General features: G+C 38.8%; 1 protein-coding gene across 1 annotated transcript in view; it reads right to left on the bottom strand.

Moving 5' to 3' along the window:
- Positions 1 to 829: 829 nt before the first annotated feature.
- Positions 830 to 16,528, bottom strand: part of MLLT3 (MLLT3 super elongation complex subunit) — a 124,053-nt gene continuing 108,354 nt past the window's right edge. Inside the window, exons 9-12 of the mRNA XM_065664018.1 lie at positions 15,167 to 15,266; positions 12,815 to 12,886; positions 11,452 to 11,523; positions 830 to 2,974 (exon numbers count right to left, since the gene is read on the bottom strand). Of these exons, the coding sequence (XP_065520090.1) occupies positions 2,843 to 2,974; positions 11,452 to 11,523; positions 12,815 to 12,886; positions 15,167 to 15,266 (376 nt within the window). The 3' untranslated portion in view covers positions 830 to 2,842. The remainder of the gene's footprint in view (positions 2,975 to 11,451; positions 11,524 to 12,814; positions 12,887 to 15,166; positions 15,267 to 16,528) is intronic.

The raw sequence follows: 16,528 nt of genomic DNA, 5'->3' as shown, positions 1-16,528 counted from the left end.
CTATTGCAATTTACTGTGAACCTGGCTAGTCCACTGAATGGAATAACCCAAATTCTACAACTTTGTTTTAAACAGCTTGATATTAAGACAAACCCTAAATATTTATTGTCCAAACACTTTAATCCAACCCAAAGACCAGTGCCTATACACATGAAAGACTTGAAAAGGTATCTCACTATTTTTTCTTTAAGAGAAATATGAATGTCTGAAATTGAATGAAAAAGGATTTATTTTGGTTTTGCATATAAAATTAGATGAAAATAGCTGTATTTTAAAATTGAGATCAACACTTAGTAACTATCAGAATTTCGTGAAAAAGTCAACACACACACCACTGCAGTCTATCTTCTTCCCTTTCCCACTGAATTATAAAATTTAAGAGTTTAAGTATGATCCACAGTTTGCACGAATTTCAGCAGTAACTGATGCTGTAATTGATGTCATCTCCCTTTCACGCCTATTCTGGTACTTGCTGTTTTCTTCCACCCTAGATCTCAGTGTATAATAAAGTTTATCTGTTATTTTATGGATCAAATTATTCATTTCACCATTTCTAAAAAAACAGTGTAGTCATACAAGAAGCATAACAGGATTCTTCCCCTCCTGAAACTCAGTGAGTTTCTACCACAAAGCTTAGTGTAAAAAATCAAAAAGGACTAATTTCCATATGTATCTGATACAGCTAAAAGACAAGAAGTTGAACACACACTAGTAGACCAAATGTTTTAAGGTTGCTTTTAGATTTCGAAACATTCCATAGAAAACAATCAATAAAAATTGAAGTTTATCCCCTTCACATGCACCCCCATCCCCACCCCATCATCACCTTCTTTATGTCAAAAGTAAGTTTTGAATTACACTTCCACTCCCCTCCCCACCACCAATTGCACATTAAGACATGGACTTAGAAGAACAAAACATTTCAAGTATGCTTCATGCCAATCATCAATAAGAGTCATAACATTACTGAAAAAAGTACACTTATTCTTGCGAAGCCTGAGAAGGACTTCCTGTGGAGTGTGGCCAAACAACATTTTAAATAAAAAAAGAGTTCCCCAACCCAATTGGTATCCCACCCTCTCAAAAACAGTAAAGTGTAAAATTTTCTTTGGACTTAAAGAAACAGTATTAGGAAATAACCCCAAAAGAAATTCAGTTTTACAGTGCTGCACAGACCATGTGCATGAAACAGGAACTCATACAGATACTGTGTTTAGCTCTACACATACAGACTACATGTGGCATATAAGCATACACATGACATACTGGCCTGTCCAGAAACAAGATACATTTTTAAGGCTAATAAACCTGAATAAATCTTTGCATCCAGAAGTATTTTTTAAAATTGTCTTCCTTTTTTATTGGGGGATTTGAACTCCCAAGAGAAGGGTGATCATTTCATCAAGAAAGCATGGAGGTTTAACGTGAAACTGAGTATGCATGCTCTCTTTTTATCATGCATAAACAGGGATTCTGACTTTTCAGGAATAATGGATGGCATGAAAGAATACTCATTTCTAGAGACAAGAAATCCTTCTGGAAACACAAGCAGGTTACTGAAGAAATACCAAAATCTGGAAAGTGTAAAAAGCATATATGCATATGCGCGCGTGTGTGTATATCTATATATATATGCAGGTGCATGTCTACACGTATACACACACATACACATATATATGCAATATACCATGTATTTATTCCAACATGTAACTGTATAATTTTTTTTCAAAGTATTTTAATTTAGCAGTTGTAAAAATCCCCAACAAAATCAGAAACAAAACCTCAAAACAAAGTAAGCAGACCATATACTATATGAACAAACAAAAAAGTTATGCAAATAATTTTATGGTATAAGTGAGTCACACACTGGCAGCAGAGGAGTGCTGAAACTCAAAGTAATAAATAGCTGCAAATTAAGAATTCTCTACATCTCCTTAGAGACAGGACCAGTATTTCTTCTTTTATAATGATCCTGCAGAACACCTTCACTCATATATATTTAATTTTATAACATTAAATCAGACACAAGAATGTAGGCTGCAAAAGCTGCTGGATTCAGGACAGTATACATAACAATTTTTGTTAGAAGTCCTACTGGTTTATTCACTAAGGCTAGACAGCAAGTCATATAATCCTATTTGGTGCACTTCCTACCATGGTGAAGATCAATAAATGGATAGAACCAAGGACCTGTGGTCCAACCGACTGTGGTCCAACCCACTGTGGCAGAGAAGCAACAAATATAGGATTATTATTTGATCCCCAACTTTGTACCTTGTTTCCTGGAACTGCAGAAGTGGAAACAAGATTGTAGTGCTTTTAGAGACTAGAGAAAGATTGCAAGAAGTGGCTTTTTAATGTAAGATTACTATGCTTCTGATAGTACTGCATCAAAAGAGCACATATGGGACTTCACTACTTGCAACATCTGGTAGTACCATTCAATGACTCATTAACTTTAGAATACATGTATGAAGTAATAAATAGATCAGTTATGTAATAAGGCAGTGTGTTGAACATGCATTCATCTTGTGGACTAGAACACCACAGAGAGAGATACATGATACCATACACATTCATTAAGACCAAGTATTTTTGTTTGGTTTTGTGTATTTGTTTTTCAAGGCTACCCAGGCAAACTCTTCTTCAGCATTTTCTTCTTGAGAAGAGTGGTCCTCTGAGTCTCGTCACATTTCTTCTCCCTTATCAACACATGATCACTGGATGTAAGTAAAAATAAAGCTGAAGAGGGTTGTTTTCTTTCCCCACCCCCATTTTGGTTGCATCATTCTGAATGTGTCATTTAAAGAACAGGTTCTGATGCAGAAAGACGCTGAAATCTTCAGGAGGTTCCACATGTTTCCAGGTAACTCTGTAGTTTACGGACTGTGGTTCTGTCCAGTGAGCAAAGATCAAAGTCAAAAGTTGTATTTGTGATATGAAAGTGTCCAGTTTCTTCTATAAGATTCACTATCTGAAAGGAAAGATGCATTTGACAATTTCAGCAGCTTTACATGCCCACTCAGTGTATTAATATGGCATTATGGATCATATGAAAGGCATAAAATAAGCCAAACTGCCCCACGACTTGCTCATTAAACTGTTATACTTACCACTCATCACTTATCAGACTACTACAGTACCTTAGGTTAAAAGAAAATCTGCATATTTTCTAAGCCTAAATAATTCAAGTCTTAAAAAAAAAAAAAAAAAAAAGGGCACAAAAAGCACAACATCCCCTCCTCTCCAGTCCCAAACAAATTAAAAATCCAGGGTAAATCTCTGCTGTCTGGCACATCTGTGTGCATAGCTGCTAAGCAGGTTACTCTAGAAAATATTTGGTATAAGCCTTTCTGCAAGCAAGGGAAAGAAATAAATCCTTATTGAATCTGGTCTGTATCAAATAAAAACTGTACTCAAGAGCTCTCACATCAACAGCTAGTTCAGATACCAGCAGTTATTTCTTGAGTAACAGACATACATAATTTTTTTAAAAACCAAATTGATCACGAAATAATCGTACAAATGGCATAAGATCACTTCTTGTGTTGAGTATTTAATATATATATCACAGCTATCACTCAAACAGGAAACAGATGAGCTGCTGTGAGTTCTTGAGAATAGGGAATAAACCATCTCTCCTATGCAGAGGCTGAGAGGGCTGGGATTCTTCAGCCTGAAGAACAAAAGGCTCAGGGTGGATTTTACCAGTGGATACAAATACTTGAAGGGAGGGTGTAAAAAAGATGGACCACTGGCTCTTACCAGTGATGCCCAGCGATAGGACCAGGGACAGTAACCAGCAATTGAAATGCAGGAGATTCTCTCTGAAACACTTTTTTTCCTGTGAAGGTGAGCAAGTCCTGGCACAGGCTGCCCAGGGAGACAGCAGAGTTCCCATCCTCTGAGATATTCAAAAGCCATATGACAAAGTCCTAGGCAACCACCTCTACGTGTCCTTGCTTGATGAGGGGCTGTCAGACCATTTAGCTTCCAGTGGTCCCTAATAACTTTAACCATTCTATGATCATGTGAAATCAACAGGAAATATCTAACTTGTGCCTTTCTGCGGTTCTGATATTTTTAGTGTCTGAAGTGTAGTTCACATTTTTACAGTGGTCATACTCAATACCAATTTGTTGTAACAAGTAATTGCAGGTAGTTCTAGGATGTGCACCTACCTAAAATACCCATTCAGCATCTTGGAAAGCCAAAGCATTATTTGTCAGATGGGGTTAACAGTGCCAGAACACTATGGCTATGAATTTCCTATGTGCTGTTTCACGTTAAGGGACAGACATCCCAAGGGAGCACACAGAAAGGTATCCCACCCTGAAGTGGGTCTCTGGCTACTGTCGTGGACTGACAGAACATTGTTCTGCTCAAGTCTTTCCAACCATCCTTTCTGTGGCACCCAGGCTCAGCTCAATATCCTCTTTGCACCCTTCAATTTGAAGCCCATTTAGCTGCAGAGCTTCCAAACATATCTCCACTGAAACGTTGCTGCTAGATATTCCTTGCGTATTTGAGCTTTATTACACTAAGTGTAATTCCTTTTCCATAGCTGGAGGAGATACAGATACATGCCCACATATATCTGTATTACACAGCATACCTTAAGTGATAAATCTGTTAGGATTACACTAACTTGAAAGAGAAAAATTAATTAAAACTAAATACTTTGTAATTCTCTGCTCCCCATTTCATTTTATAAACAGATGTTTTTTCTCGTTTGACCACAGAAGTAAAGATTATGTTGATAAATGAAGTAACTTCATGTCTACTGTCAGGCAGAGAATGGCAGTTCTGTTTCATCTATCCAGTCCACGATGGATTAAACAGAATGGAAACAAGATAAAATACTAAGAAGGAAACGCCTGCTACAGTAAAAATCCCCCTTCTCAATCACCTTCCATCTTCCAGGTTGGAAAAAAAAACCCAAAACCTGTTTAATTTGGTTTGCAGCTGTCCAAAATTCTGAAAGTACTTAGTAACAATCCTTCTGTTATTAACACTTCATTTAAATCTGTGCTCTTGGCTTTAAATTTTTTCCATATGGGAATTTTTTATCTGTGATCATCACCTCCATTTGTCTACTTGTTGATTTGAGGATTCTTGGAACACTTTTACATCTCCTACTGTTCTACAACTAACACAGAAGGAAAAAAAAAAATCAAATGGGACAAAACTGATTGTTAAATGGCTGCACAAGAAGTTTACAGAATCCGAGGCCAAGAAGATGAACAATTCTGTCTAATGCTTCCTTGTGTTATAGTTGAAGAACACCACTCCTCATCACCCCCACAGCAAAATACCGCTTTTAGAAACAAGTATTACATAAAGGTATTAACACATGTATTTTTAAACAACACTATATTATTTTTTAAAAATAAGTATATTTTAAAAAAATTGATTCAGATTTCTATTGATCAAGTTCTGCTTCAGGCTTCTAAGCTCAAAGCCAAGGAAAATATAAACATTTTTAACATATCCCTCAACCAGCCTTCAAGAAATACAGCCAGTAAATACAGAAATATAACCTGGTAAATCAGACTGCAATAAACCCCAACAGCTCTAACGAATGTGCAAAAATTTATCAAGATAAACCCAGACAGCTCAATGAAAAACACCTGCTTGTATGCCACTCAATGAGGAATTCATGACTTAAGAGTATTTAGAGTATGCATCTTGATGCTATTCAAAAATACTTGAAAAAGAATAAAAGATTAGTTGCCAGGAAGTCTGACAGTTATAATATTAAAAACAAAGCATTAAAATGTTTTATTCCAAGAGCTCAGGTTGCAAAGAAAAAAGATATCCCATTTGTTCCTGCTGTAATGTACATCTCTGTTTATACAATGTCTTTCTAGCTCAGTTTTCATCATTATCCATCATAGTAAAACTATTTATTTGGCTTTAAACAAGCAAATGAGTGTGTTTGTTTCATGAAGCCAAAGTGCAACTAATGATGTAAGTAATTTTTCAATTTATGGAGGGCTTTAGGCCATGTGGTTTCCAGACCTGCAAGCTGCCCCTTGCAGAAAATTCTGACAATAGTTGATACCTGAAGTTAAGCAATTTTTGGACATGAGAAACGCAATTTTCAGCAGTGCTGCCTATCCTCAATTTCTCCCTCATGCCTGTGCTGTCTAGTACACCAGCTTTAAGGAGATTTTTCACCAGCTGAAGATATGACTTCTGACATCTCAAAATAAGAGACAAAGTCTTAACAAAAATCTTGTTGCCTTTCATGGGGTCACACTAAGATCATCTGCACTGAAAATGCAGACTTCAGAACCCAGCTTTAGCCAGCCAAATTTGAATATATGGGACATGCAGCATGAATATCTGATTGCAGATTCAGTTATCCTTACTACTTCACTGGAAATCAGTCAAGGGAAAAAAAAAAAAAAAAAAAAAGAAAGTCTCATCACTGTAAAACCCAACTCCTTTCTTTACAGTGAAAGAAGTGGGAGAGAGATTTCTTTTTACAATGTGATTTCAGACCAATTTCTGTCTAGCCATGGTCCAATATTCACATAAAAATTGCTCAAGTGATTCTCACAGGAATAATTTCTTGGTCAAATTTCTTTTTCACCAGCCTTCTCCCTCTTGGTCAGTTCTTATATAAGCATCATTTTACATCAGGATTACTTAGCTACATATCCAGGTATCTGCAGTTCAGTATCACATCTCTCCTGCCTCCCCCCTCCTTTTTGCAGATTTATTTCAGCTTCTTTAACAAAATGCCTCAAAGAGAAATGCCTCCCTTGGGAAAGAGATGCATTCTCAGATACATTTTTCTCACTTCCAACTTGGCTGCATTCCTATTTGCTGTCATGCCTACGGACTCGGTAACAACAGAGACTGCAAAAACCTGTCCTCTCTTCTTCACATCCCTCAGCTTAAGTTTTGAAAGCTAGTGCTTTTGAGTGATCAGTGCCTTCATTCTCCTCTTGGAATTTTCTTGCATTCCCCAAAAAATTCAAAATTCCCCAAGAGTCTGCGGGTAGCAGACTCTGATATGTGACATACCTGCCCTGACATGAACTAAAGTGCTTACATCGCCACTCAGGAATACACAACTCCAACACCACTCCATTCCAACACCACCACCACCGCCATCTTTAAAACTCTTGCAGCTATTTATATTTTTCTGTTGCATATTTTTGCACTCAATCCCTCTTCTCATGTAGTAGCCACCATATCTTTACGCAGTTTTATTCCTTGCTCTCCTGACCTTTGTACTTCCTATAGTTTCTACGCACCTGTATTTCTTGGTATAGAAGTTTCACACTCATTCCTAAAAATTTTCTCAGCTCAGTACTCTATTTCTGTGCTCACCAGAAGGAGTTACATTACTTAAAGAGCTGCAAAGCAGTAAGGACAATTAACCTGAGATGACAGTTTATTTGTAATGCAGAGACGCACTGATTCTCCAGAAGTTATCCATTCACTATTCTGAATGTATTTCTGTAACTGATAAATCTATATGAACTAATTTATCACAGAATATTAGAATCATAGAATAGTTAGGGTTGGAAAGGACCTTAAGATCATCTAGCTTCAACCCCGCTGCCATGGGCAGGGACACCTCACACTAAACCATCCCACCCAAGGCTCAGTCCAGCCTGGCCTTGAACACTGCCAGGGATGGAGCATTCACAACTTCCTTGAGCAACACATTCCAGTGTCTCACCACCCTAACAGGAAAGAATTTCCTCCTTATATCCAATCTAAACTCCCCCTGTTTAAGTTTTAACCCGTTCCCCCTTGTCCTGTCACTACAGTCCTTAATGAAGAGTCCCTCCCCAGCATCCCTATAGGCCCCCTTCACATACTGGAAGGCTGCTATGAGGTCTCCACGCAGCCTTCTCTTCTCCAGGCTGAACAGCCCAAACTTCCTCAGCCTGTCTTCATACAGGAGGTGCTCCAGTCCCCTGATCATCCTCGTGGTCCTCCTCTGGACTTGTTCCAGCAGTTCCATGTCCTTCTTATGTTGAGGACACCAGAACTGCACACAATACTCCAGGTGAGGTCTCACAAGAGCACAGTAGAGGGGCAGGACCACCTCCTTTGACCAGCTGGTCATGCTCCTTTTGATGCAGCCCAGGATATGGTTGGCTTTCTGGGCTGCAAGCGCACACTGAAGCTGGCTCATGTGCATTTTCTCATCAACCAACACCCCCAAGTCCTTCTCTGCAGGGCTGCTCTGAACCTCTTCTCTGCCCAGTCTGTAGCTGTGCCTGCGATTGTTCCAAACCAGGTGTAGGACCTTGCACTTGTCATAGTTAAACTTCATAAGGTTGGCATCAGCCCACCTCACAAGCGTGTCAAGGTCCCTCTGGATAGCATTCCTTCCCTCCAGCATATCAACCGAACCACACAGCTTGGTGTCATCGGCAAACTTGCTGAGGGCGCATTCAATCCCACTGTCCATGCCACCAACAAAGATATTAAACAAGACCGGTCCCAACACTGATCCCTGAGGGACACCACTCATTACTGGTATTCAGCAGGACATTGAGCCATTGACCACAACTCTTTGCATGCAGCCATCCAGCCAGTTCTTTATCCACTGAGCGGTCCACCTATCAAACTGATATCTCTCCAATTTAGAGAGAAGGATGTCGTGTGGGACAGTGTCAAACGCTTTGCACAAGTCCAGGTAGATGACATCAACTGCTCTACCCCTGTCCATCAGTTCTGTAGCCCCATCATAGAAGGCCACCAGACTGGTCAGGCACAATTTCCCCTTAGTGAAGCCATGCTGGCTGTCACCAAGCACCTTGTTGTTTTTCATGTGCCTTAGCATGCCTTCCAGGAGAATGTGCTCCAAGATTTTGCCAGGCACAGAGGTGAGACTGACTGGTCTGTAATTCCCTGGGTCTTCCGTTTTCCCCTTCTTGAAAATGGCGGTTACATTTCCCTTTTTCCAGTCGTTGGGAACTTCACCTGACTGCCATGATTTTTCAAATACGATGGCCAGTGGCTTAACAACTTCATTCGCCAGCTCCTTCAGGACCTGCGGATGGATTTCATCAGGTCCCATGGACTTGCATACGTTCAGGTTTTTAAGATGGTCTCGAACCAGATCCTCTCCTACAGTGGGCCTAGGGTCTTCATTCTCACAGTCTCTGTGTCTGCCTTCAAAGACTTGGGTGGTGCGGTCAGAGCCTTTGCCAGTGAAGACCGAGGCAAAGAACCTCAGCCTTCTCCAAATCCAGAGTAGCCAGTTCTCCCGACAGCTTCCGGAGGGGGCCTACGTTGTCCCTAGTCTGTTATTTATTCGCTACACACCTACAGAATCCCTTCCTGTTATCCTTAACATCCCTGGCCAAGTTTAATTCTAACTGGGCCTTAGCCTTCCTAACCTGGTCCCTAGCTTCCCGGACAACATCCCTGTATTCTTCCCAGGCTACCTGTCCTTGCTTCCACCTTTTATAAGCCTTTTTTTCCTTTGAATTTTCCTCAGCAGCTCCTTAGCCACCCAAGGAGGTCTCCTGGCCCTCCTGCTGCACTTCCTTCTAGTCGGGATGCAACACTCCTGAGCTTGTAGCAGGTGATCCTTGTATATCAACCAACAGCCTTGGGTTCTAGGGCTATATATCCCATGGAACCTTGCAAAGCAGGTTCCTGAAGAGGCCAATATCTGCTCTCTTGAAGTCCAGGGCAGTGAGCTTGCTGCACGCTCTTCTCACTGTCCTGAGGATCTCAAATTCTATCATCTCGTGATCGCTGCATCCAAGGCTGCCCTGGAGTGCCACGTTTCAAATGAGCCCTTCCCTGTTGGTGAGCACAAGGTCAAGCATGGAACCTCTCCTTGTCGAGTAAAGGCTTTAAAACTAAACTGCACTATTTAATAACAATGTAGAGCATTTGCTAGTACTGTCTAACAGACAACTGGTAAGTACCTTGGCCCTTCCACTGAATTCTGGAAGACGTTGGATCAGCCTTCTCCAGGCTTACCCAATCACGATTTTAAAAGCTTGAACATGGAGACAGCATAGTCTCTTCAGAACTCTGTTCCACTGCTAGATAACCTTTGGGGGGATGTGGGGGGGAGGGGAAGTGATGTTTTTGTCTTTTTTTTTTTATTTAAATCTTTGCATAAGAGGTGGAGAAGCTGTTTTTCAAAATTTCACATGAAGCCACCTAAGCCCTGTGCTCTGCTGCTACAGCCACAGTGAAAGCTGAATTTACGGCTAGATAGTGCAGACTAGGACAGTCGTGCAGTTCTCTACTGATGGCTCGTAACTGTGTAATACTGACTACAGGACTACCAGAAGTAAAACCCTTCAAAAGCTATGCCTTGGATAAATGGGGAAGTAAGCACTGAGGAAGCACGCCCTAGCTAGGTGCTAGAGTGTGAAGCTACAATACAATGGCTTCTACAAGTTCACTTTCTAGGTGAACTGTCTAAGAATTAATCAATAATGTGAAGTGGATAGGGTGTTGCAATTCCTACCTTTTTTCCTGCACAGTAATTTCCTGTACATAAAAATGCACCCTTGTGTTTTGTAACTTATGAAATCTAATAAAGCTACCAGTATCCCTCTTTAAGCAAGAATATCCTTAACCAGGGTCTTCCTTTTCACTGACCTTTCAATGGTTTTTTTGCCTTTACCCACAATATTGAGCCTGAACTAATAAACAGATTATCGCTGCAGCATACAAAATATTTTACCACACCTGGATAAGCATTGAGAAATTTGATGACTGCAATCATTCAGAAGTGGTAAATATTTCCTTTTTTACAGCATGTCCACAACAGCCACAAAATTGCACTGAACATAATAAAAGCATCTGTGCTACAATTACATCTGCTTTCGTAACAGTGCTTATTGTTTAATCTTCAGTTTGTAATCCAATAGTACCTGCCAATGGCACCCAAAGAATAGTATTTTGTTCTTACTATTGCATAACTTTTCAATAAATTTTGAGCCTTCTTAGTTTGCACTTTTTCATATTTCACTTGTTCTGTGACTTCAGAAGACTCAATGAATACACTGTGGTTTTCCCCAAAATGAGTTTTGCTTTGAATTCCATGTTTTCTGTTTGCCATAGAAAACATCTTCAATTATTTCTGAAAAAATGATGGTCACTTTCAGGAAAAAGCAATAATATTTTTATCAGGTCATGGTGCACAGCTGCATATATTCTCCCATCTTGTTTTCATAATTATTGATTTAGTATGTTGAGAAATGTAACAATGAACTGGTGAAAACCTTAGCTCAGGCATTTTTTTAATACTTCTTATTTAGTGTGACAACACAATTTAAAGCATGTGTAAAAATTCTCTAAGCTACACTCAGAGTGGTAATGGGCTGTATATAAAGGCCTGAAGGCTATTAAATCTGATTACAGAGTTTTAGATGAAGGCAAAAAAATATGATGTGACTTCACTACTTCAACGAGTACATTGTGATATTACATAAGAGAGCTTCTCACCTGCTGCAGTACATGTCTCTCTCTCAAAGTCATTAATCTTCTGTGGAGCTCTACTAGTTCATCAAGATATGCCTAGAAACAAATCCCCCCCATAAACAACTTGTTAAGTCATAGTTACATATTTCAAAAACTTCAGATGTCTTCAAAAACAGTACAAATGGAAATTTAATTTTGAATCTTCTTAGAGCTAAATTTTCATGTTTAGTAGTCTGGCTTACTCTAGCATAACACAATCCAAATATAAGTTTTTATGGGTTTGCTTAGACATTTCATGACAAAGAAAATCTTATCACGCAGTTCTTTGCTGTACAAGATAATGCCTACATCTCAGCTGTGGCAAGAAGTGTCAAGCAGACTGGGGATGCTAAAACAGCACCTTTAAAAAACATCTCCCACCTGTCCACATAAGACCCAAACACAAAAAGGCTTACAATTAAATCCCTCATTTTCTCTAAACTACGTAATTAATTTTCTGTGTCAACAAGAAGATGTAAGGGGAAAAATATCAAGCATGATTAGTTCAATGGCAAATTCCACTGTCCTCCCTCCTGGGATGCCAAGCATGTCCCACCTCTCTATCCATTTATCAGCTTTCTCCTTCAGCCTGAGCCTTAAGAAACCTTTTTTTGTTTTACGCAGAGAGAGATATGGCACCCAGTTTAAGAAACCAGAAAGTGTATGGATCAGACCATTCAGCAACAGATATAGAACCTTCCATTGCCTGCCACAAGTTATCACAAAGTTGACATCAATACCTGTAAAATATGAACCTTCAGAGGAACTTGTCCACACTGGGAAATTGTGCTATGTTTACTCACATGGACTTAGACCTCTTACCTATGGCCTGCTGAAATGATTTCAAACGAAATAGTCTTTCTCAATGTTAAATGGTAAATCTTGCTTCATGTTATTTCTAACTAACTTGCTAAAATCACACTGCCACTTCCTAACACACAGCTTTCAGAAATGATGTATGGAAAATACACCTTTTTTTTTAATTTTAATTGATTGATTTATTGGCTAGGAATAGACCTGTGAATTCTCCTCTTTAAAAACTTCACTGTGAAGCACAATGCAAACTCATGGTGTAGAGTAGATAAATAATAGGTGGCAGATTCCCAAGTGGTGACATTTGCCAAATCACCAGATGTATTGAAGAGGAAAAAAATACTTTCAAAATAGCATGGCAGAGAAAGAATTACAGGGAAAAAAAAAAAAAAAAAAAAGGAGAGAAAGATCTGCATGTAAAGGAACCCAAAGCAAAGATGTACGAAGATTTTCATTCTGTAACAAAGGTTGGTGTTTAGTAAATACATTAGTATCATGTTCTGGACTAGTTTACTATTACTTCATTCTCATTTACCTTATCACAATCCCCATTCTTTATTTGTTTATCGGATTTGTTTGGCTTTATTGGACTTTTCACTTCTAAAATCTGGAAAAGAAAGAAAACTGTAAAATTTCAATGCATCATTGGATACAGTTACATATGAAATATTCCGCTACGAGTTAATAATGCAAAGACTGTAATATTTTTCTGGAGAAAATGTAATCAAACCTCAAAACTAAGCTTTCCATTCTTTAATCTATAAAACCTGCTCATATTTTTCAGAAAAAAGCAGCTTACAATAGAAAATGATGAGTTGCTAGAATGAAGTGATAATGATGTTATCAATCCTTGAAAGAATTAGAATTAATTTCATTTAAAGCCTCCTCAACACTTTGTTGTAACTTTTGCATACTGGTAAGATAAGAGATCTGATTTTGAAGATACAAAATGACACTGAGGGACTCTCCAGTGCCTTTTAAATTAATGCTCAATATATTTTTCCTGTTTCCTTCCCCCTCCTCCTCAACGCTGCCTCTTTTCTTCTACAACAGAGGTCTTGAAACACAGTGTTTGACATGACGGCATGACTTCTAACACAGAAAAAAAAAAAGGAAAAGTGTTTGATGGTAATCTCTCTTGCACTCATATGGTACCCTTCTTGGCCGTTTACTACCACATACACAAACCAAGAATCTTCCATCCAGCACTGAACCACAGTCAAGAAGAGCATGTCAACAAGCAGCAGAAAACCACACTTAAATCGAACATTTTAGGACTAAAGTGAGGAATATTTATGGGAAATAAAAATTGTTGTTCTTCCCTGGAATATGATCATCAAAGGAAAAGAAATGATCACAGATGATGGGAGATTTTGTTTCACATTTCACTGTAAGTAAGACTAGCATCACCAGCATGATTATCTCCAAAACCACATTGGCCAGTCACAACACAGGACAAAACTCAGCAAATAAAAAGAGGAAATACAGCCTGTAAAAGCAAGTGTCCCAGACCAGCAAGAAGACTCACTGTCAGCTTTCTGTGAGCTCCCTCTCATTCCTACTTCCCCTGGCAGAAATGACTAAACTTGCATATATGGTCCCTAGGATGACCAACACCATAAAAACACAGCAGGAAGGCAGCTATTTCCCTAGATAGAGAAAGTGACTGCAAATCTGAGTTAACCTTATTCACTTATTCACTAAGGATTCACTTAGCCAAAAGCGATGCATGGCTGGAAAGCAAAACATAAGTTTACAAAGAAAAATACCATTTCTTCAGTTCAACACTCCCTGGAGTTACTAATGTGTAGGTCAGAGGAAGAACAAGTCTTCCCTAAAAAATAAAAAACCCAAAAACCCCCACAAAACCAAAACCAACAGAAAATCCCAAACCCATAGCTCAAGGCACGGATCCAGTAACTTTTAGCTGATTTTCTTGTTTTTAAAAGACGAAAATTCTTGTCTTCAAATAGAACCCCAGCAACAACACAGTGTACTTGAAAAAGTTGCTTCCTGACAGTGCTCTTGATGTGTAGTGAAAATCTAACACCTTAAGCTCCCTTGTTAAAATGAGGCACAGCACTAATCACATCTGAGGAAGCTTAAAGAAATCTTGTACAGCTTTTTAGTTCTATGAACAGACTTAGTCAATACAACGCTGATTTCATCAGTCAAAGTCATCATCCTGACAAGCAGCACTATGTTACCAGGCAGAGACTTCAAATGTGGCTAGCCCGTACAATCTGAATTCTCAAAATCCTTCCCTAAATTCCTGATTTCCAATTCAGTTACAAAATTCAGCTTAAGTACAAAAATGCAGGAAGGAATGCAACACTCAGTTTTAGCTGGCACACTGCTACTATTTGCAGTGTGTAAATGCACAGGTAGACCTTCTATTAGACCACTGAAGGGGAAAGGAACATGAAAGATGTGACTGATTGGGCTGTTGATATTGAGACTCATTCTGACAGTGAAGTAAAAACTATTGTGTCTTCTAGTGAAGTACAAAATATTGTATCTTCTAGATAAACACTGGTGGATGAGAGGGGAAGAGAAGAATGAATGAACTCTTGAGAATGAGCCTATTGATGCAAACTGTATTTACTGCTAATACAAACCCAAACTTGTAAATTGTACAACTGATGTTGTAAAGGTAGTTTGCACTGTTTACCTTACAAAGCTAACTCATACAGAAAGGACACATCTTAAAATACTGATGAAAACATTACTTTGCTCTATAATATTTGCTAGACAAAATGCTTCTCCTGGAAAAAAACCCCACAACCAAAAAGCTCTTATGTCAATTTACAGATTAAGTAACTTCACTGAAGTAATCAGAATGGAATTATCAGCTCCCCAGAACTTAATTTACAAATCCTGACTTTACCTGGTTGTTGGTGGTTTTTAGTAAAGGTGGTGCTGGTTCATGATGTAGACGAGAGGAAGCTGAACTGCTCTCACTGTCACTGCCATCACTCAGACTAACCCTATGTAAAAACAGAACCAAGGCATTACACCTCTGGACAAAGGACTGTTAACTGAGTTTCACTGAGGTAGGACACTAAGAATGACCCCTCACTAAGCAAGCCATCATTAATCAAGGTCATGTGGAAGAGTGGCATCCAAGCAGGGCCGCTCTCTGAAAAAAAGCTCTGTGTAGCATGAAGAACAAGGCTGTCTGCCTGCACTTGGCTAAGATGACATGTCAGTTAACAGCAGCTAGCGTTACAGAAACAGTTAAATATTTAGACCATTAAACTGTTGTTCCAAACATTCCTGGACTGAGTCCGTATCTTGGTTCATAGCCCTATTACTTTTTTACTCTTCTAAAAGCTTTCTAAACAGCTGTAGTTCCTCCTTGGACAAGTGCTTCACTGAAAAGTTCCTTGTTTCTCATCATAAAAAGCACTCTTTTTAGAAAACAGAAACTTAGTCCTGGAGGAGTGGTCACATAAAATGCTTAGCTCCTTGTCAGTCTCACCCTTCATTTACTTAGGAACAACAGGGAATATTTATTTATTGGAAGAAAGAAACCCATTATTTGGAATAAAAAGAAGCTAGAGAAATATTAGACTTAAGTTTTGTTTAAAAAACTGAAACAGAATCTCCACACAAGTCAAGTTTGAGACAATCCGTTATATAATCTGACACAAAATATACAAACCAACACAAATTCTCAAACCACCAGTCATCTTGGTTGTCTTGTCCTTGATTCTAGCTGCTGAAGTATACCAAGAAGAAAGCTGGCATTCATTAATGTTCTCCTATCACTTTCCCACTCAAGCAGTAGCTGACAAAGGCACTCAGATCGTGTGCATTCACAGCTAAATCCTGTGGCTCAGGTAAAGAACACACTATGAAAAGGTTTGAGAGACCTTCATTGTTTTCCATAATCTTTAACAACATTCGGATGAAGATTCAAGCTGCCCAAGGAATAAAGGGGTTTTGGAACACCCTTGTAAGGTTGCTGCAAAGACACAGAAGCTTTTTTCAAAAAGCAATTTCTGTGACAGATGCCTGCTTTACCTTTTATCTGCACTTCTACACATTACATACTGCATGCAATCCAGAAATTACTTAAAATTCAAATTTCATTGATTCTGATCTAACAACCTAATCTAAAACTGGTAAGCAGAGAGATATTGAAAATGAGATACTATGCACAGAATAGCTCATCCGGCAATTAAAGTACTTAATTTTATCTCATTTATGTCAGAAAGTAATTTATGCCAGAGAGTAATTATAACTA

Source organism: Lathamus discolor, chromosome Z (assembly GCF_037157495.1).
Source record: "Lathamus discolor isolate bLatDis1 chromosome Z, bLatDis1.hap1, whole genome shotgun sequence".
Taxonomy (NCBI): domain Eukaryota; kingdom Metazoa; phylum Chordata; class Aves; order Psittaciformes; family Psittacidae; genus Lathamus; species Lathamus discolor.
This window is presented reverse-complemented; position numbering and strand designations above follow the sequence as displayed.